General features: G+C 37.1%; 1 protein-coding gene across 1 annotated transcript in view; it reads left to right on the plus strand.

The window, feature by feature from the left end:
* LOC145775612 (uncharacterized) overlaps window positions 1–22,283 on the plus strand; it is a 42,294-nt gene that overhangs the window by 12,767 nt on the left and 7,244 nt on the right. Inside the window, exons 5-33 of the mRNA XM_082586934.1 lie at window positions 541–680; window positions 1,423–1,524; window positions 2,284–2,422; window positions 2,969–3,048; window positions 4,441–4,558; window positions 5,014–5,414; window positions 5,511–5,600; window positions 6,358–6,469; window positions 6,725–6,810; window positions 6,933–7,055; window positions 9,383–9,467; window positions 10,379–10,479; window positions 12,431–12,562; window positions 12,662–12,746; window positions 12,857–12,957; window positions 13,231–13,362; window positions 13,650–13,734; window positions 13,823–13,923; window positions 14,444–14,575; window positions 15,587–15,671; window positions 16,516–16,616; window positions 17,400–17,531; window positions 17,825–17,909; window positions 18,526–18,626; window positions 20,765–20,846; window positions 20,949–21,049; window positions 21,477–21,612; window positions 21,745–21,877; window positions 22,100–22,137. Of these exons, the coding sequence (XP_082443060.1) occupies window positions 541–680; window positions 1,423–1,524; window positions 2,284–2,422; window positions 2,969–3,048; window positions 4,441–4,558; window positions 5,014–5,414; window positions 5,511–5,600; window positions 6,358–6,469; window positions 6,725–6,810; window positions 6,933–7,055; window positions 9,383–9,467; window positions 10,379–10,479; window positions 12,431–12,562; window positions 12,662–12,746; window positions 12,857–12,957; window positions 13,231–13,362; window positions 13,650–13,734; window positions 13,823–13,923; window positions 14,444–14,575; window positions 15,587–15,671; window positions 16,516–16,616; window positions 17,400–17,531; window positions 17,825–17,909; window positions 18,526–18,626; window positions 20,765–20,846; window positions 20,949–21,049; window positions 21,477–21,612; window positions 21,745–21,877; window positions 22,100–22,137 (3,339 nt within the window). The remainder of the gene's footprint in view (window positions 1–540; window positions 681–1,422; window positions 1,525–2,283; window positions 2,423–2,968; window positions 3,049–4,440; window positions 4,559–5,013; window positions 5,415–5,510; window positions 5,601–6,357; window positions 6,470–6,724; window positions 6,811–6,932; window positions 7,056–9,382; window positions 9,468–10,378; window positions 10,480–12,430; window positions 12,563–12,661; window positions 12,747–12,856; window positions 12,958–13,230; window positions 13,363–13,649; window positions 13,735–13,822; window positions 13,924–14,443; window positions 14,576–15,586; window positions 15,672–16,515; window positions 16,617–17,399; window positions 17,532–17,824; window positions 17,910–18,525; window positions 18,627–20,764; window positions 20,847–20,948; window positions 21,050–21,476; window positions 21,613–21,744; window positions 21,878–22,099; window positions 22,138–22,283) is intronic.

Genomic DNA, 22,283 nt, shown 5'->3' on the forward strand with positions numbered 1-22,283 from the left:
TCGTCCGATAAACTGACGTTTCGATAAACAGTCGTTTGATTAACTGTCGTTCGATAAACTGTCGTTCGATAAACAGTCTTTCGATAAACAGTCGTTTGATTAACTGTCGTTCGATAAACAGTCGTTTGATTAACTGTCGTTCGATAAACAGTCGTTTGATTAACAGTCGTTTGATAAACTGTCTTTCGATAAACAGTCGTTTGATTAACAGTCGTTTGATAAACTGTCTTTCGATAAACAGTCGTTTGATTAACTGTCGTTCGATAAACAGTCGTTTGATTAACTGTCGTTCGATAAATTGTCTTTCGATAAATTGTCGCGTCACGATTTTATGTATAGCAGTATTGCAGCATTGCATAGGTAAGTACAAAAGCTGATGCTGGAGACATAATTAACTCTACATTGTGGAGTGAGTAAAAGCTTTTGGTCAGAGATTTAACCGTGTGGTCTCACTTGGGAGTTATCATTTACCATAATCTTTCTAAGAAAACAAGTCCGCATTGCGGCAACCGGATCTTTGTTGCTTCTCTTTCCTCTCAGGAGGAGATAGTTCGTTTGAGTTCCATCGTATGCGATCTAAGGATCGAAGTATTCAAGTCCAAGAAACTGGAAGAGGAATTGAGGCTAAGGTTGTCGAAGATCACGGAGGCTGTTCAACACCGAGATGATGTCATCAAAACGTATGTTAGTTCTATTAAGTGATGCTGCTCTTGCGTCACAGTTACTGTCATGTTGATTTGAAACTTCGGGGTTAATTTTTAAACTTCCTGATTAATGTTTTTTCTTCTACATTTCAATTTTTTCGGCATGAACGACGTAAGCAAACATTTACATGAAGTACAAAACGACGTATATTTATTTTCTTCAACTGATGCAAACGAGAATTTACCATTAAAATGATTATAATTAAAATCATATATTTTTAACAAAATACTCTGAAACTAAGAAAGTACATTAGGTTGAAGGATAAGTTCAAGCTGGGATAAGTTCCACCATTTCACATTGTAATAGATTCCGGACCATGGAATACCGCCATTTTAATGCGTGGCTTGGCGAATATGTTTTAGTAATTTGTGTTTACATTCCAAATCGTGAAAAGTTGCAGTGTATACGATATGCAGTACGTCAGGTCAGGGACAATGACAGATACAGCACTTTGAGCGGGTAATAAAGTAATTAGCAGTGGTACTCAATCACCAGAACATTGGTACGGGGGTCAACAAAAAGTGAGTTTCTTGGTCACAACCTCAGCTGTAGCGAAACAACATTATTTCAACCAGCCTTACCAAGTCGACTTTCTTGTTTTATTTCCTTTGATATTTTGTCTTTTGTCGTTATTCGTAAGTGACATGCATTTCGCCTTCAGTTTTGATTGTCATATCATCATTATCATCATTATTATCATTGTTGCGTTGCACTTAGATTGGAACAAAAAACAGAAGTATCTTTCGAACGAGAAACAAAGTCTGAAATGCAGCAACATGATACTGGAGGAGAGGTTTTAAAGTGGAAATTGGAAGCCAGGTTTGACTAATAAACATTACAACAAGGTCTGTGGCGCCGCGAAGTAGGAGGGATTTGGAGATGTCCAGAATCGGAGTCGTTGAAAAAAAGGCCAACTCTGACTCGGCTTGTTACAAAACGATAAACAATAATATTTTGTTTGCAATCTTTTTCAAAATATTGTTTCTTGTTCTCCGTAGTGCGCTGTAAAAAATTGCCAGAAAATAGAAGTGTTTGTTCGTGTTACAGTTGTGAACGTCGCCCTTTAATTTTCATCACAACTTGAGTGAAATTAGTTTAAAAAAAATGAAACAGGACAAAAAATTAAAAAAATCTGGCCACCTTAAAATATCTGGCAACAGTGAAGCCGTAGTCGGCAACGGCCAGTTATAAACCGAGGAGCCGGAGCGTACCGGATATTTTTCACCCGACCCCACAGCCCTGGTTACAGCAGCTGAAACGCTTCGTAATAACGCTCACTATTAGTCTCAAGTGTTCCCAGTGCGACAATTGATCACTTGGTCAGCTCTGTCTGTCACTGGGATCTTGGATAGGCCCATGTGAAGTTGTGTGAAGTGAAAACACAAACGTTTTCAGGTTTTGGAAGGAAATGTTAACAAACACAAAGTTAAACGCTTATAGCCTACAAAATTATTATGTCATTTGACAACAGCTTGATCATTGGGAAACGTACCCTGTAGTTGCATATTTGAATGAACGACAAGACTTTTACGGTTCTGTCGGAGACCTAAAAAAAGTTTTATCAAGCGGAATTTTCAGTGAATTTAAAGATCAGCTAGTAGTGAAAGACGAGGAAATTGCACGAAAAACTGCTTTGCTTGCTGACGCGGAAGAAAAAATTCAAAGTTTAATCAAGGAAAAAAAAGTTGGTTTTGAACAGAGACGACCTGTCCAAGAGGTGAGTGATGAAGGTTGCTGTCAGTGAGACCGACGTGTTAAAGTAAATCAAATTTCAGTCTTCAAGAAAATATTTCAATGCATCCAAAAATAAAAATATAGAGTAAATCTACATCTCTGTTGCCTTTAAGTAAAATTTAAAGAAAGAATTTAGTTTCAGCAAAACCCCATAATACGGGGCCACATAAAAGATGTTTTGCCACAAATGTAAGTCTTAGATCGTAAGACATAAATAATAACGCATCTATAAAATATTGACAAAGTATCATAACCTAAAAGTAAACGTTCAATAAGAAATATGCGGCACATAAAATAAGAAGGAGAGACAATGAAGGCAAGAAGAAAATTTGTACTTTGTTGTTCAATTTTGTTAATTTATTAAAGACCAAGCTTCTGACTGTGTCGTACGTGAATGCGCTACCGATAAAACAACGAAAGGGAATCCATTGTGTACCAGCACTGGACGAATGTACCTTGACCTAGCTTCTCAACGACTTCCAATGAATTCTGAAGCTATCACTCACGGTTTGCTTGTATTGATATTTAGATTTTACTCAATTCCAAAGCACGACTGAAACTTGCCAAAGAAGCAAAGGAAAAAGTTGGAAACGAACTAGAAATTCAAAGGTAAGTTGTTCATAGAGTAGAGGCTCACCACCAAACAGGCAACGCTTCCAAATGCCGTCAAATATTCAAAATTTTAAAACTTTTTTGCAAACAACGATGGCTTCTAACTGGTTATTTGGAATCAGTCATTATGTTCATATTTCTAGTCTTAATTTCACTTCATGGTGTTGCAAGATCTTCAAGTAGTCATGGACCGTTCCACGTGGTCACGGTCCTGCGGGAACCTGTAGTGGCACTAGAAAATAATTTTTAGGAAGGCCCCAGAGTTTCAAGGAAGCAAAACTTCTTAGAGAAAATGATAGACAATGTATCGTTGGGGACCAAAAACAAAACAAGTTGTTGGGGCCTAGGGAGTTTGCCTTCCAGAAAATTTTGATCTAATTTACCTTGTTTTGATTTCTTATGTATTTTTAACCCAATTACGGTTTTTTTTGTATTTGACCAAATTAATCACATTAAAATTAAGCTTAGCTTTCAAATATTTCTCACGCCCGCTCATTTCACACCCACCTATACTCTAGTTCATATCTCTGATAACACTGGAAATAAACTTAGTTCTGAGCAGGCTCGTAACTTTTTCAGCTAAGGCCCCGGTGCAAACATTTATCACCGGGTCCCATGTTTTCTGCATATTATTGTTGCTTATTGTTACGATGATTGATTGATTGAGTGATTTAATCTTTACCCTCGGACTGGGAAGGCTTCTTTGAGAGCTTAATTCTGGCAGTTTTGCATACTTGTAGAGGCTTTGAACCACTGACGCAGGCCCGGTCACGCTTTCCATTACAGTGAACACCCGGAGAGTTGAATTAGCGCCGCTCGATCTAAGTCGGGCGCTGAGTCGTAATTTGAAAGCTCTTCTGCTTAGACAACTATTTTGCAATTTGGTTGAAAATCAGACTATTGACTAGCATCAACAGAGCTATGACTTCTCTGATGGACTTCTTACTCTTTTTGACACAACTTTTGGTATTTGAACAACCTGCTTTACATATTATGGTGACAACTAGCACTTTCCTGAGCTTTATTACCTACAGAATGATTCTAAACTTTCTATTTTCTATGCTCCCTAACATCTCGAAACTTCCATAGGTTACTTGTTTTTCTGCAAATACTTCAATCTACGAAAACAGCAGTAAATAAAACTTTAAACAAACTCGCTTTGATATTGCTGAGTTATCAAACTGGAGCTTAGTGCCACACGTAGTTGGCAGTTTACAGCAGAGATACCAAACTGTAGGACAGCAAACTATAGCAAACAAATCCGGGGTTCGGATTCAGGTGAACCCTGGTTAGAAACACTACCACACTACTCATGTGTTACGTAACGAAATATGGATGTTTCGAAACACTTTGAAGAGTTTGATTTATTTCATTCATGAATGACGACAGGGAGAGAACAAAAGAATTGGAAGTTGCAATCAAAACGTTGAAGCAGAAGGTCAGAGCTTCCAATGAAGAAAAACAAAATGACAAATTGAAAAATTCTCAAAACCTTCAAAGCATGATGGTGAGTGATGAAATAAATTATTAAACGACGTAAAGTGTTAGCCCTGCAGACCTATGCATGGTATTTACTTTATTCAAAAGGTTTGATAGTTGTCACTATATCTGTACAATTCGTATTTTACTAATACTAGGCTTAAGAGATACAGTTTTTGTTCATTTGACACTTGCTTTGCGTGCTGCGTCAATGTACAGTTGCTCTTTCAGTCCATCAGTGTTATTGCATATAGATTGAAGTCCCGAAGAGCTACCATAAAAACAGAGTTTCATTTGCTGTTATCTCTACTCGCTGTGTTGATTAGAAGCCGAAGTTTGACGTCAATGTGACGTTGCAATCCTCAGCGCATTGGAATGTCTCTTGTGAAGCGTGGATCTGTTCAATATTTTATTGGTTTACAAACTTATATTTCTATATGGTGCATTGTCATCTTTATTGTTTTTGTTGACATTACTTCACAGGAAGAGGTGGCCACACTGCAAAGTATGGTTGCCAGTTTGAGGAGAGATCGCCCTGTGGTGGACCCAGTGGACCAAGAAAAGCGTGATCTTGAACGTTTTAACCAAACAATTCAGCGTGATCTTGAAAGTCAAATCAAAATCAATTTCCAACTTGAAGAAAATTTAAAATATCAGTTGGAGATCACAAAGCAGCAAGAAGCAAAACTGAAGCAACAAAGTTTCATTTCTGTGGATGAGCAGGCACGAGTGAGCGATTTGGCTGCACAGAACCAAACGCTAAGCCAGCAGAACAAAGCTCTCAAGATACGCATTGAGAAGTCAAAAGTTGCTGAGGAAACTATTCGAGAAGATTTGAAATCTATTCTGAATGTAGCTGAAGAAAAACAAGTTCTCATTCAAAAGTAAGTGTAGAAAATCCTTGAATACCTATCATCTAGGTAGGCTACCTGGCTGCCCGACAAGCCAGCGTTATAATTAACTCCAATATGTTGTTCCAGATTGAAAAAAGCTAAAGATAGCGCTGAAGTCCAGGTAAAAGATTTAAATCAACAACTGATATCGCTCAAGAAGGAATACAACACGATGAGGTGATGTCTACGAATATGCTCGCATCGAGTGATTGCTGATGAGTCACATTGACGGTTTTGTGATGTACAGATGGTTCTATTGCAGATAGCAAGACTGATATAGCGCGATAGCAGATAAAGGAGAATCGAAAAGACTCACAGCTCGTCTTTTGTGCTCCGCGTTTTTCGATTGATTAGTTTCATGTATTTTTGTGATTGTTTGTCACAAGTCACTTGACCTGTCCCATACCGAGCTGTGTAGCTTTCGACTTGTTGATTATTATTTTGATGCTTGTATGAATTACATTTACTTTTTTATTTATTTTTATTCTATTTTAAAGGCCCAGTTCAGGTTAGTAAGCCATAGCCCTTATAAGGGCCGTAGGCATTTTTCTCTAGAGCAGCTCACAGTTGATAAACACGAGAGAAATCAAGGGCTATAGTCGAAGGGGGCCACTCCGCAACCGGCGCAACCGCAACCGCAATTTGGCCTTTAAGTGTTTTGCTAAAGACACAACCACATGTTCTTGAGCGGTGTCGAACCGGCGCCTTTTCGAACGCCGAACTAGGACTTTCACCCCTCGGCTATGCAGCTGGCTCAAATATGTCCAATCCAGTAATGCTGCTTGCTTCTATATGTTCATGGTTCAAAAAAGTGAACTCTCTACCAAAGTTCTAAAGATAATTACGTGATAAAACTCATGTGCATGTCAGGTTTATTTTTCATGGCTTCCAAGTGAAGCTTTCAACTTTTATATTGAAGTATTTCTATTACCAGCGGTAAGGGGCTGAAGGGGACATCTGGTATTGCGATGCCGACACCCGAACTCATTGTCTTGAAAGAGTCCAGCGGAAACTTTCGACAAAACAAAATGTCAGCCACGAAAGAGGCGAGTTTTATTGGCGCAGGTAGTCTGTGGTATGTACTTTGTTAGTTGATGATTTGACAAGTGTCAAGCATGTCTTTGTCACAAACGAGCGGTGCTGCGATCATCTTGTTTCATGCGTCGTGCTGGTGCACTCGCCGGTCAACATCAAATTTAAAACTGGGATAATGTGGAAACAACTGCAGGATAGGACAAATATGAAACAGTGAAAGCGTCATATGTTTTTAAATTGTTGGTAAAACATTCTTCCTATTTCAGTCAACAAAAGTAAGCACAAAATCATTGAAGGTCGGAGTAAAGAATGATCTCCAGGTTGACAAAATATCAAGAGGAATCATTGAAAGGTAGGCTAGGCAAAAGTATCCATCAGCTGTTACAAAGAAACATATCGTAACAATTTAAATTGAAAGTTAATTCTTTTATCTTGTTGAAAACTTCACATATCAACATACAAGCAACATCTCAGACTGGAAAAAGAGAAATCTGCGCTTGCACGAGATGTTGAAAAGCTTCACAAAGTTTTAAAGTTTCACAAGAATTCTGATAAAGAAGCTCACGAAAAAATGATAGAAGAATCTAAGCTGACCAGGTGAGCATTCAAGAAGAAAAATCAATGAGAGGTAGGTTAATGTAAACTTAAAATTTATAAGACTGTGAGGACATGTCACAAATGTATCATTCAGTTACCTGCTTCCTTTACGGCGGCAAAAGCTCTTTACATAATCTTCAATATTGGAGAAAAATGCTTGGAACGCGTGGCTAATCCAATCAAAAAAGTAAAAAGCTCAAAAGATAATAAACTCATGTTCAGCGAAGGTTTTAAAAACTAAACTGTTTTCATCTTCAGTGGTATAAATGTTTTTAGCATGAATAGCACTGAAGATGAAAACAGTATAGTTTTCGAAATGTTTGTTTGTTGAACATGAGTTTTAGTCTCTACATTTTGGGATCTTTATTTTGACTAGATTAATCTTAAATAAATTATTAGTTACCAAACCTGATAGTTTTTATCATTACTGCTATCATCCAAAGTTGATGAAAACGTTTCCCCCAATGGCCTGAAATACAAAGTATCACAATGTGTTATGCTAGAGTGGGATATCTGGTAAGTTAGTTTGTTTTAATCAGCATTCAATTTCAAGTTTATTATGAACTCTGCACATTTTAGTGAGGCATTAGCAGTGCTGTCACTGTGCAGTAACTTATATAGCAAAATGCGTTTTTGTTTAAATAAAAAATATAAAAGCTAATTACAACAGTTGCGCAGTACTCGATCATTTGCTTTTAGAGATTTTAGCTGATACCGTCGATCCACAAGCGCTTTATTGTCGAGTTCAGTTAAATAGCAACAACACATGATTTGCCATCAGTTGGAACTAGATCAGAGGCGACGAACCTGCGGCCCGTCAAAGAATTTTGTGCGGTCCGCTTAGTCAAGCAAAAAACTTTCCAAAAATCCCACTAAGCAAAAAAAATTCAATGCTTCAATGCTATTTTTAGTATTTCATGCTTCAATGCTGCATTAAATAGCTTCAGCTGTATGATTCGCATGGGCTTTTGTTTATTGTTTGAAAAGTAAATTTCATTAACTGATTTGTTGTTTCGGAGCATAATGGGCGAAACATTTAGTCAACTTGAGCAAAAAGAATAGAGCCAAAAAAAAACAAGAAATCATACTCATATGAAAGCAAACTAAACTGTCTTTATTATCAGTGCAAGTACTGTTGCTCTATCCTTTTTGCTCAAATTGATTTGTTTTAGTTTTTTATTGTTGTATGTTTCGATTCTGCGTAAGATAATTTCAACTTTATTACTTTCATCTGCCGTTTGTTACTTTTCATGAATAATATCTGAGCTGTAATTGAACAAGTGCTCTGATGCCTAAAGCTAGTGCCTGAAGCCGACGTGTTGATTCACTGTTCACTGTTGGTGAAATTGTATTTCTGTTCGCAGTTTTAGTTTGTGCAAACCAGCTCAGTGGCCGAGTAGTTTCGCCTTCGGCTCTGGTGCTGGTAGATCTGAGATCGATTCCAGGTCGGGTCAAACCGAAGACTTTAAAAACGGTACCGATTGTGTTCTATCCTGCATAGCGCAGTGAGAATGAGTCGGGTAATAATGTGATAACATCGTAAACCTGATACAACATAAAAATGAGCCCTGTCGCTAAAAGACCTTAGCTGTTGTAGAGCGACAATAAATAAAACCATAACATTATTATTATTAGTTTGTGCAAGTTGGAGTGAAGGGTGTTGATTTAGCTGGTCTGCTGTTAACTTGAGTTGTGTTCTAGAATGATTATTTATTTTGCAGATTCGAGTTTTAAGTTTAATAAAACCAAATAACGGTTATAACAATATCTTGAGTCGCTTCCAAAAGATTTTATAGTAGGTTACGATTAAAAAGTTGTGTGGCCCGATAACTCATGTGTAATTGACAAAGTGGCCCGCGACCGCAAAAAGTTTCTTGACCCCTGGACTAGATGCTCAAGCAGGTGCACACCAGGTCCCGGGTGCACCCAAATAGTATCGGTGGCTCCATTAAGCTCATTGGAACACACAATCTCTATGTGCAGTGCCATGGGTGGCCGGTATGGAGTTAATGCAATGTAAAAGTTTGCTCCAGTCGCATTTTTGTTCCTTCAAGTATGAACTAACTTTAAAACCAGCTTGCCGGACACGTTTTACTTTTGCCACAAAAAGTGCTTTAAAATCTCCAAACTAAGCTGGGATCAAAAAGATTGCTATGTTTACAATTGCTCCAGAATAAAACTTCTCATAAACTTTTTATTAAAAATTTTCCTTTGATGAACCAATGATCTAAAAATATGCGTGGTGCGATAAAAGTAATGAAAAAAACAGAGAGTGTCACACAAATTGACAACTTCAAGTGTACCACCATATTGTTGTTTTCAATTAGATTGGAAAACACAGAAAAAGTGAAAACAATTACGACCTTGCAAGAGAAACTGAATAAGGAGCTTGAAAAAAAGCAAAATTTTAAGGTAAGAGAATGATAAATGTTTCTGTCTTTAGTTTTAACAGCTACTAGGAACTGAATGAATTCACTATTGAGGCTATCAGTAGTTGACGAAAAGGTAGAATTTTTCTCATAATTCTGTCCACACTGTGATACAAAAAACAATTACCTTTAATTTGTTTCATTGCATCATTGCAACACCGCTTGCGAGGATGGTTTGGTGTCGGGTACTTCATATGTTTTCAGCTTAGCCCACTACAAATTCGTTCTCACACTACAGGACTAAGATTGTTTGCGATGTTTGTAGAAGATTATGCATTGCCTTACAAATCCATCTGATTTAAAGTAGGCGAAAGTATTCATTACTGGTAGCCAGCTCACATTGCTAAACTGAGTAAAAGTGCACTACTCACAATCAAAAAGGCTTGCTTGTTTGATTAGACTGAAAATTTATAAAACTATCCCGTAGCCAGCCGGGGGCCAGGGGCGGTTTTTCCCCCCTGAAAAAAATTTTGTCCCCCCTGGAAAAATCCCAACATTTTCGAGCAACAGCTACAATTACAATGATTCAATTTTTTTGCCCCCTCTAAAAAAAGTTGCCCCCCCTTGCTCTGCGGTCTGGCTACGGCCCTGTTGCTGCGTTAAGAATCTCAATGAACTCATATTTAATCTTGCCCCGACAACATGCTTGCATCCCCGACAACATGCTTGCATCCCCGACAACATGCTTGCATCCCCGACAACATGCTTGCATCCCCGACAACGTGCTTGCATCTACGACACATGCTTGCATCCCCGACAACATGCTTGCATTCATGCAACAACATGCTTGCATCCCCGACAACATGCTTGCATTCATGCGACAACATGCTTGCATCCCCGACAACATGCTTGCATCCCCGACACATGCTTGCATTCATGTGGTTGCTTTCCCAGTTTGAATTTGAAGAATTGAAAAGAAAACTGATAGAACTAGAAGCCGAGAAAGCAAATCTGAAAGCGACGATGGAAGCTGACAAAGCTGAAGCTGAGGAAAGGTATTTCTATTTTTGCTCATATTAACACTAGAACGGCCGAAAAAAAAGTATACCTCCAACGGCCGCTGGTGTCGAAATCGACACTTTTCACAAAAACTTTATTTTTCCGCAAAATTAACAGAAAGAGTTCGTTTTATTTTACAGTGATAAAATTATCTGAAGCAATTATTACTTTTGTCACCGATTTGCGCTGTTCATTTTTTAGTTTTAGACGAAAATTAATGACGTAGGCTATCAGGTTTTGATCAGTTTGAAGCTTGCCTGTATCTGTATCTTGACTCTGTACGATGATCTAAAAATTTAACAGAGAGAAGACATATTTATCATAAAAATAGCACAAAGTTTTCTTATTCAGGAGAAAAAAAAATCAAACAAACCAACAAACACTTTACCCAGTGCAGCCTTGGCACTCTGTGACTTTCCAGTCACCATTATCACACTTCCCACTTTTCGACAGTGGAGGTAAATGGTAGGCCTAACTGTATTGTTTTTGCAATAATGTCCAGCACATTTTCTACGTTTCCTAGATGGTCGTCTCTGCTCTTCTTCTCTTTGCAGTGTCGGCTTTCGTTTCAGCACATGAGCAGTTCTCAAGCTCTCAATCTGGAGGATAAAATCACGTCGGCTGATGTTGCTGCCGAAACGTTTTCTAAAAATAATCCAAGAGTTCAAAGCTGCAATATCTAGCATATTTTTCCAAACTGCAAGAGGCCATCTTTTGCTTGCTGCATGTGTGGTGCATTTTCTTGCCATTTGGTCAAACACATCAACTGCTCTGCAACTTTCTTCTCGCTATAAAAAAGGATCACAAAGGTTTCTTTTTCTCTGTTGCATCGACACTGGGGCTGTCGTGCATAGTGGAAAGGACATTTTTTTGCACTGATAGTTTACAAGCATGCAGCTGTGCGTTGAATTGTAGAAGAATTTACTGGAAAATCTTTCTCCTCCACCCTTGGTCATCTCCTTTGTCATTCCTTTACTGTTAGCTTGAACAGTTCCAACAATGGTTTGATTTCTTTCCTTTAGTAAACCAGCAAGATTCACCCTAATAAAGAAGTTAACTGTTGTGACGTTGTACCCGCTTTGTCTGTGTAAATTGGTGGTGATCTTGATCACTACATCCTCGGGGAGAAGCCTTCCATTTCGTTGCTTTCTTTCAATAGCTCCGAGGTACGATAAGTACGGTACGGTATTGCATACATATTTGAAATGAACCTCGGCTAACACCCAGAATTTCATGCCAAACTTGTCTGGTTTGTTTGGCATGAACACGGTAAAAGGACATCTGTTTTTTATTGGAAATAGCTGTTCATCGATTGGCAGGCTCCAATCCGGAGTGTAATTGTTGATGCAATTAGCAACAAGTCCTTCCAGTGGCTCTCGAATATGAATAAACTTATTTGTTGCAAATCGCTGATAGATTTGTGTAAGGTATTTGTAAACTTAGTACGATGACCTAAAATCAAGCCGGGCGATAACACACATCAAGCCGAGCGTTGGACAATTACCATGAGAAACGCTATAAGTAGGCTGAGAAAACTACTGAATTAGTTTTTTTCACACAGAAAATCTTTTATACTTTTCAAATCTTATTAAATTTGTATGAAGTGTCGATTTCGACACCTCGGCCGTTGGAGGTATATCCGCACATTGTAGATAGCATAAAAGATTTTTTAGAAAAATAATACTGAACTATAAACTGTAAGCATAATTGGGAAGCTACTGAAAGTTTGAAAACGTTGCGATAACAATTAAGGCCCAAAATAGTGAACTGAATTTCTAAAAGTGTCGATTTCGACACCTCGGTCGTTCTAATGTTAATATTGGAAGTAGGTTTCTTTTGAAATACTAAAGTAAAATAAACGATTGGTTCATTTACCGCTTTTATTAAAAACTGTATTTCTTTTGATGTAAATAACTCATCAAAATTACACACAGCACTATGTTTCAGACTGAACTCAAAATTAGTTGCAGTTAGTGAAGAAGTTGCAACCCTTCACAAAGTTTTGAACGTTGAAAGAATATCCAACAGACAAGCTGTGAAAAGTTATAAAGAATTGGAACAAAAAGTTAACGTAAACAAGTGAGTGTGGATTGTGCAGATAATGGAGGAATGTACACAAACAGATGAAATCATAAAATTTAAATTAGTCAGATGATTATATTTGTTGTCTTCCATTAGACTGGACAACGAAAATAAAGAGAAAGAACTCGCAACTTTACAAGCGAAATTAAAGAAGGAAATTGGGGACAAACATAGTCACAAGGTGAGAATAATGTGGATGACTGGACCTGTTTGGTTTGATGCGTTTTAGCAACTAAGAGGAGAAATAATCCAAGTGTTGGGTGGAAAATCGATGAATGTTTGTTTTTCCAGTTTGAATTTGAAGAATTGAAAAGAAAACTGATAGAACTAGAAGCCGAGAAAGCAAATCTGAAAGCGACGATGGAAGCTGACAAAGCTGAAGCTGAGGAAAGGTATTTCCACTGTTTTAACATATTAAGGCTGAGGATGATCAGAATTGATAAAAACATATCCAGAGTTTGTTGAATGATAAACTTCCATGTCTATTTTGCAAAATTCAACATTTGTGAGCTGTTCCAATGTTGCTTTGTATGTACAAAAATAACTTTGCTTTACTTTGCTTGCAAGTAGGCTACTTGTGTTGTTCAGGTTTATGTGCAATGACATAAACACAAACAGTTCCTTTTAAATGTTGACGACATGATTGATATAACGATGATTTACAGGACGAACGTTGAAACGTTTGTGCTTAACAAGGAAGTTGAAAAGCTTCAAAAAGTATTGAACATTCAAAGAGTATCAAATGATGACGTCATGAAAAGTTACAAGGAAATTGAAGCTAAAGCTGATGTCACAATGTAAGTGGGAATTGTGCAGATGTTGAAAAGCAGAAGCATTGAAGAAGAAAAATGTTCACAAATTTCATTAGATAGCAGAACGTTATTAGATCTGTGGTGCAGTAGCAATTGATAGTCATTGACGTGTTTCAATCAGGGATCTAGATATCCCTGGTTTCAATCAAGGAAATTTACTGCAGTTTTTCGAGGTGATCTTTATAATGTTTCCACTTGTAACATATGATCACCTGATATACAAACACTAATCGATTAAAAGTTAGTGTTTCTATTTAATTGTCTTTCACTAGCTTGGACAATGTGAAAAAAGAGAAAGAACTAGCAACTTTGCAAGCGAAGTTGAAGGAGGAATTTGTGAAGAAGAAAAGTTCCAAGGTGAGAAAGTGGATGTTGATTTGTGATGGATTTTGGGTAAAACAAGGAAATGTAGATTGCACTTTAATATTCATATCTCTATGGCCAGTTTGAACTTGAAGAATTAAAAAGGAAACTGGTGGAACTAGAAGCCGAGAAAGCAAATCTGAAAGCGACGATGGAAGCTGACAAAGATGAAGCAGAGGAAAGGTATTTACATTGTTTAACGTATCAAGGGTGAAAATATATGCAGTTCTGGAATTGAGGATGAAACTGCCCAGAAGTTACAAAGTGCTGAGTTTTGCGAGTTTATATCCTGTGATTTTTGACGCATTTTCTGTAAATTTGTCCTACGTTTACGTCATGTTTTAAAGCTTGTGTTTGATTGCTGGTAGTTGAGTTGTTTTGACTGTTGGCTATTCACAATCGCGTTGGTAGAAGTTGCTGTAACGTTAACTCATTTCTTAATTCAAGATACTATCAGCCATACATCGATTATGATAGCAGGAGTCTTCAGTAGTATCATCATCATATGTTTTGAAGGATCGATGTGCTCATAGATGATTTGTTGATCTATTATGATGATGGAACTAAAATAGCAAGGATGCTTTCATCTTGTAAACACAACAACAATAACAATAACGATGACGTGCAAAGTGTTTTGTGAGCCAATAAATACGACGTTGTGTTAATAGACCTTTGAGCTCACTCACTATGGGGTTGTTTGTAGCTGGGATGTGAGAGAAGCTGCACTCAAGAAGGAAGTTGAAAACCTCCGGCATCTTCTAAGTATTCAACAAAAGTCGAATAGAAATGTTGACAAAGCATTTGATAAGCTCCAAGAAGAAGCGAAAATTTTAAAGTAAGAGTAATTATGAAGTGATTAGACAGGAACTCTTTAATGTTCAAGATGGTCCTGCTATTTTGCATTCATCAAATGCTGGCATTTGCAGAACAATCTAACCTCTTAGTGTAATTTATTAAGAATTGATTTCGCTATCGTAAAAGCATCTTCGGCTTGTTCAAATAGAATCAATGTTCAAGAAACATTTACTAGTTGTGGTTACGATTTCAAAAGCATAAGCCTATGTAAGGTCAAACACGCTTAAACTGTGAGGGTTTAAAGTAGGTTTATGTATTACGTCCAACTAATATAATACAGTAGATTACGATCATTGATGCAATAACAGAAATTTTTCAGCGCTACTTAAAGGGGTAGTAAAGGAAAAACCTGACTTGGCGATTTTCCACGTTCTTTGTGTTTAACTTGCTACCATAAAACGATTTTCAATAAAATTTTGCCCCATTGCGGTCTGATCAGCATTCCGCGCCCGCTTTTGTCAGAGCTTTCAGAACGACAATAGGCGTGAGCAGCGAAGCGTGCGACTGTACAGTCTACGTCACTATAGGCGAGCAATCAGTTGATCGCGCAATAGTTGTTACTGCGGGCGAATTAACTGTAGGCTATGTATGTATGTACATCACAACAGCAGATTTCAACATCAAAATATCAGACAGTTTGCTCAAAACATCAGATCTGATGTTAGTGTTAACGTGACTTTTGTTATTGCTGTCTATAGTGACGTATTCTCGAGCAGTGTTTGCACTTTTTGGTCATTTAAAAAAAAAATAGAAATAAATGAAACATTGAACTTTGGGCCTTGCCAGTGCCTTTAAATCAAATTTTTTTTCGGTAATTCTTTTTGAAATGTACTCTTGAATGTTCAATTTACGCATTTTAATGCTTAATTCCCGTTTGAAAATTTCTTTTACTATGCCTTTAAGATCATATTCAGTCTCACATGTTGTAGTGGGTCAATAAGTTAACATACGTGGAAACAGTATTGCTCTAACATCTCATTTTGTGGTACAGGCTGAATGCCATTTGGAAAGAAAAGGAATTCACAACCATGGAAGGAAAATTAGATAAAAAAGCTGTAGAAAACAAAAATTTAAAGGTGATTGATACTACATAGTTTTCTTGTAACCAATCTCAAATAACTTTAAAAGGTTATAGGCAAATTGTTCATAAGCAATTGTTCGTAAAGCAATTGTTCGTAAGCAATTGTTCTTAAAACAATTGTTCGTAAACTGTTTTTCGTAAAATGAAGTCCGTAAAACAATTCTTCGTAAAGCATTTCTTCGTATACATCAAATTTTAACTGCATGCACGAAAAAATGCTTTAGGAAGAATTGTTTTACGAAGAATTGCTTTACGAACAATTTGTCGGACACCACTTTAAAATTTTTATTGTTTTGTGTGTTTTAATCCATTTTTCCCTTTCTTTACTATAAAATAATCGACTGTTGTACGTATATTTAGACATAATAATCCTCCTAAAAATGTGACGAACAAATACCAGCAATGTGGAGTATACAATTATTGTATATCCACTTAAATGTTGCATCACTTTTTTCCAACTTCACATGCAAGCAGTGTTTTAGAAAAGTAAATAGTAAGATTTTTTATGCTCCTTAAAACTCAACATTGATTGGTTGGTCAGTTTAGAAACATCGTTATGTGCCTGGCATTGAAATGTTAAGGACTACTTTATCAAACACACTTCTTCGGAACAGTTAAGTGAATTAAAAACTGAAACGTTTTCCCTGTTTACCAAAGTTTGCGATCAATTCACGACTGAGTAACTTAAGCTACTCTCAAAAACTGTATAAAACTTTCCCAATACTTGTGAACTGTAGCCTACATCTGTAGGTTACATTCAAGTAGATCTTCTGTACAAACAAGCTACTTGCAACAGGCTGGTGGTTGGGCTTTTTTACATTTATAAATTATTTTTCCAGTTTGAACTTAAAGAATTGAAAAGGAAACTGATGGAACTAGAAGCCGAGAAAGCAAATCTGCAAGCAACGATAAAAGTTGAAAAAGCTGAAGCTGAGGAAAGGTATTTCCGATGTAGAGAATAACGAGATGAAGATGTGTATTTGTTAATCAAGAAATAAAATGTCGTCTGCATAGCCGAGTGGTGAGAGCCTTGGTACGGTAATCGAAAACGCCGGTTCGACACTGCTCAAGAGCATGCGACTGTGTCTCTGGCAGGACACTTAAAGGCATGCCTAAGGTGGCACGAAGATAGGCTTCTTTGTCTTCCCGTCTAATTAATCCAAATCTTCAACCACCGGGAGTAAGCCTGGATACGACATGATAAGGAAGAAAATTGCTAAGAACACAAAGGGTGCCAGCAAAAAGGTTACGTCTTGGGCACTTCCCGATGCATGAAACGTTTTTGTGTTTACCTTGTATGTTTTACCTTGGGGTTTGATTGCAGGTCAACGTGTGTCGCATGAGATTTGTTGGCAATAAGGCTTCATTTTGTTTTATTTTATAAAGGCATGATTGACTTGACACATTGATTGATTGATTGAATCTTTATCCTCGGACTGGGAAAGCTTCTTGCAGAGCTTAATCCTGGCAGTTTCGCATACTTGTAGAGGCTTTGAATCACTGACGCAGGCCCGGTCACCGAGATTGACAGAGTGAAGTTTCCAATTGTTGAAGTCTTGTTGCCAGGGAACTATTCCATCCATTAGATGCCGCTGAATGGAGAGCAGCCCTTAACGTGCGTTGCTCAAGCGCACACCCCGAGAGTCGAACCAGCGCCGCTTGATCTTGAAGCTTCTTCGTTCCAGAAGTGACGCGCTAACCAATTGAGCTATATGATTTACAGAACGAAAATTGAAACTGTTCAGCTCAAAACTGAAGTTGAAAAACTTCAAGAAGTCCTGAACGTACAAAGTGCATCTACTGATGATTTTATGGAAAGTTACGAGGAAATTCAAACTGCATTTGATATCACTAAGTGAGTGTCAATTGTGCAGATGTTGAAAAATACAATAACAAATTGTAGGGGAAGAAAATTATTTAATTTGGTTTATACTAGAATGCCTATTGGGAGACATGGGCATTTAAAACCAAGCTCTCATCAGATGTAGATGAAATGATGTAAGAACAATATGTGTGTGACGCAAAGCGTAACATTACTTGATAACTTGTGTAGTTTCACTTGATCGTATTTCTGCCTACTACATCACTTGACAAGGTTGGTACGAATCAACTAGAATGCAATGATTGTATTTATTTGCTTTCAACTAGATTAGACAATGCAAAGAAAGAGGAAGCACTCGTGACCTTGCAAGCGAAATTAAAGAAGGAATTTGAAGAGAAACAAAATTTCCAGGTTGGATTTCAACCAATATTTTTTTCAATTGCTGATACCAACAGCTTGTTTGCTTACAAATAATAATATTAAATAAATATTAATATTTAAACAAAGTTTTCTAATGTTTAATTGCGTCATCGCCTGTTGTCTGTGACGTGGGTTGTTTATGAAAAGTAGGCTAATATTAACACAGTAGGCTAACTTTAAAACAGTAGACTAAGTGGCTAACTTTGACACAGTAGGCTAACATTGACACGCTAGGTTACTTGTAAAGTATTGTCTGCCACATCTTTCTACTATTGGACTTCTCACCCTTACCATCATCGGCCCTGCTTAAATAAGGCGTCGGCTACCCTGATTCCCACAACAATCAACCGTCCATTGGCCTTATTAAATTTGATATTTGTAGTTGATATTTGATAAAAAAAAAAACTTGAATTGTTCAAGGCATTGCATGAAAAAAATTTATTTTGCAAAGTTATATCGGTTGTCAACAATAAAAGCCTTAACATGTTTTTGAAAACACTTGTTTAATTGGTTCAGAATACATTTAGCCTCCGTATAGCAAAATATGTTCAAGTTCGAAACTGTTTGTTCGATTTCAATTGTTTTTGTATATTCTTTATTTTCCCAGTTTGAACTTGAAAAATTGAAAAGGAAACTGGTGGAACTAGAAGCCGAGAAAGCATATCTGAAAGCGTCGATGAAAGCTGACAAAGCTGAAGCTGAGGAAAGGTATTTCCATTGTTTAACGTATTTATGAAACAAGATTACTTTTTTTGATGTGAATAGCTATACGAAATTACACACAGCAATTTCTTGAGACTGAACTGAAAAGAAATGGAATTTAGAGAAGTTATGACACTTTACAAAATTTTGAGCGTTGAAAGAATCTCCAAGAGAAAAACTGTGAAAAGTTATAAGGAATTGGAAGAAAACACTGACTTTAACAAGTGAATGTGGACAATGGTGTAACCACATCCATTTGACAAGAGGGCAAGGAAAGGACAAGGCTTTTTCCAGGAGAGGCAACATTTTTCAGTGACGTCAGAAACGTTAAACAACAATTCACGATAAGGCTTTTGACTGGTCATACACACGGGTGTAAGCCAGCAAAATAATTCATGAAAGACAAATGAGTAGCAGATCCATGGGGTCTGGGTGGCCTCCTCAGGAAAATTTTGAAAAAGACGCCTTGAGATTGCGCATTCTGAGAGAACTTTCAGCTTAAATCAATAGTAAAACTTTGTCAAATGATGCTTCAACAGAGAGGGAAAAACTTATTTTTCTACAGCTTTTCAATATTTTGCAAGTCTGTTAGTCGGTTGCATATGCAAAAATATTTCGGGAGGAGGGTACCTAATTCACCTCTCTGATTCTGGTTTGGTTATAAATGAAGGAAAATCGACGACTTAAAAATTTGTCAGTTTGTTGTGGGAAATTCAATGTAAATTATAACTGCAACCAATGTCCACAAATATTGTACGCGGTAGTTTGTATAGGTCGTTCCTGTGGAGCACGAAAACGTTTTTTCTTGTAGGCTGCTGCGTCAAGATTATATCTTGTAGCAAAAAAGTATTTTAAATACTCGTTGCGTTGGTTTGCTTTACTCTACGACAGAAAAAATTGGTCAATAGCCATAAAAATATCTGAAAGTCAAAACACAATTTTGAAATACGCTGTGTCTTGTTTGAAACGCCCATGGCCACCTGAAGTTACGGCTTGATTCACATTTTGCGAATTTTGATTTCCGGTGCTGCTAGTGTCTGACTGAAAATTTTTAAGTTTTTTTTTTTACCTTTGCTGACTCGTAATCATATAAAAGTTTTTCGTTGCCTTGGGGAAGTAGTAGAAAATGCGAAAAAGTAAGTTGAAAAACGCTCAATCCGACAGTTAAATAGCGATCAACAGTCTAGCTGGTATTTTCAAAATCAAATTGTCTTTGTTTTTCAACGCTTGATGATGTTAAAATGCATTGTGTCACTTGGAGAAGACAGTGAAAAAGACGTTAAAGATAGTTTTGGAAAAATTCATTCAAACATTCATCACAAATTGGCAAAATCTGGAAAGTTTTACAGAGTATGACAAATCAGGCCGTATCTTTAGATACCCATAGAAACACCATAAGTGAAAATAGTCAGTAGGCTACACATAAGTAAACACTTTGTAAGCAAGTCCTCGCATTTTATTTTTTTTTTGATTTCATGGTGCTTTTGCATTGTACGATTTTTATGCATTGGCCTTTAATGTTTCTTCCAAGCCTATAACGAAACCAAATTGGTATACGATCTCGAAATAAAGGATAACAAAACAATTTTCCTAACACTAAAGTTGCTCATGTTGGCGAGTTGCTCCGACAATTAATGTTGGAACAGTTACCTACTGAAAATTAGGCTAGCCACTAACGAAAAACAGACAGATTAATTTTTATTCAAGCAGGTAGTTAGCCGCGGTCCACAATAGGTTTAGTCTTGCTTCGAGCAGGCGTATAAACAATACTAGGCTTAGTGAGGTTACATTATAATAACTTAGACTTATAAACAACCAAAGCGTACCTTAAAACTAGCAAAAAAGTTGAAAACTTCTGTCCCAACTACTCAATTTTTTTTTTGTTCCCTCACAGATAATTTCTTGGCCATAATTGTTAGGTTACCTATATCACAACAAAATACGTGTTTGCTAAACGCGATTTACACAAAAACCATTAACAAAATAGAGGATAACGCATTAAATAAAGAGAAGAGATGATTAGCAATTAAACAATACAACAATTCAATATCAAGGCCAATGGGTGGGTGCCCTCCGCACCCCGTCCCCCTTTCGTATGCCACAGAGTTCGAATGGTTATTAGTATATTTGTTGTCTTCCATTAGACTGGACAACGTAAAGAAAGACAAAGAACTCGCCTCACAAGCGAAATTAAAGAAGGAAATTGCGGACAAACAAAGTTACAAGGTGAGAATAATGCGGATGTTATTGGTTTGATGCGTTTTAGCAACTAAGAGGAGAAATAATCCATGTGTTGGGTGGAAAATCGATGAATGTTTGTTTTTCCAGTTTGAACTTGAAGAATTGAAAAGAAAACTGGTAGAACTAGAAGCCGAGAAAGCAAATCTAAAAGCGACGATGGAAGCTGACAAAGCTGAAGCTGAGGAAAGGTATTTTACCAAGCACATCAAGGTTGAAAATGTTGACAATCCGCTGGCGAAGCTTAATTTTTTCAGTAGGAGCGTTTGTGAACATGGAGATTTTAATTGACATCCTCACCGAGCAATTCATTGCTATTTTAAACAAAGCTTCCAGTAGTCTATTCAGTCCAAAAGATTTTTCTGCATGAAGATTTGTTCTAGATTCTAAAAGCTTCTTACTCTGTGCACATACTGTTTTTCACAAAGGTTTTATTAAAATACATTTTATTTCAATAAGTATCTAATAAAGATTCCACCAGAGACGATTGTTAAGATGTTTTGGAGAGTAGCAGCTATGTTTGTTTTCTTTAATTTGCTCTGCACAGTTTTTGCTTGGTATTGAACGTTATTTTTGTAGTGTAAATAATATTTATTGTGTAAAAGTTTGTCCATTTAGAGTTTTCAACGAGAGGAGGAAAGTGCAAGACTTTAAAGAGAAATACTCGTCACTTGAAAGTAGATGCGAGGAGTGTTCGAATCTTGAATCCATAATCGCCGACAAGAACAGCGAAATAGTGGCCTTACAAGCCATGGTTGGTGGTAGCTACAGCAACAGTCAATGTCTGCAAGTTGAATTCAATCGTATTGTCATGTTGTTCATTCATAACACCAGAGCAATCGTGCATAGCTTTACGAACGGACTTACAGGCTGCCCTGTTGCACAGGTGGACTGTCTTCAAGGTAAGTTAGAAAAGACAAATTCCTTGGTTCATGCGGCCATAGAGGAGGAGACACGTCATGAATGGGACGATAATGACTTTGACAAAAGGAAGACAGCGGACGATGAACCGAGTCCGGGTAAGAGTTAGTTGATGAGTTTCAAGCTTATGCGCAATGTTGTAGACCCAAACAATGCTGAGAAGATTTCACATTGATAAGTAGGATATAAGGTGACGTCATCACAGTTTCAAGGCCGCCATTAACTACTCACATCAACTTGATTACATTCGCTTGCATCTGATAAGTCTTATTCTTGCATTACATTAGATTATCTGAGATAAAACTGTTCAATTTTTCTAGATACCTTTCAAGAATCAACCAAGCTTGGGAATTTACAGGTGACCAGAATTGTAAAACAGCAGCAAATTGTTTATTTCATTTATTAAAGTTTCTTGATTTGACGACGCGCTGCTTTAGTGGAGAAAATATATTTCTTGTTTAGATTTTTCGTGAAACTAAATAAACCAAATTAGGAACTAGTGGA

This window comes from Aplidium turbinatum, chromosome 8 (genome assembly GCF_918807975.1).
Source record: "Aplidium turbinatum chromosome 8, kaAplTurb1.1, whole genome shotgun sequence".
NCBI lineage: Eukaryota > Metazoa > Chordata > Ascidiacea > Aplousobranchia > Polyclinidae > Aplidium > Aplidium turbinatum.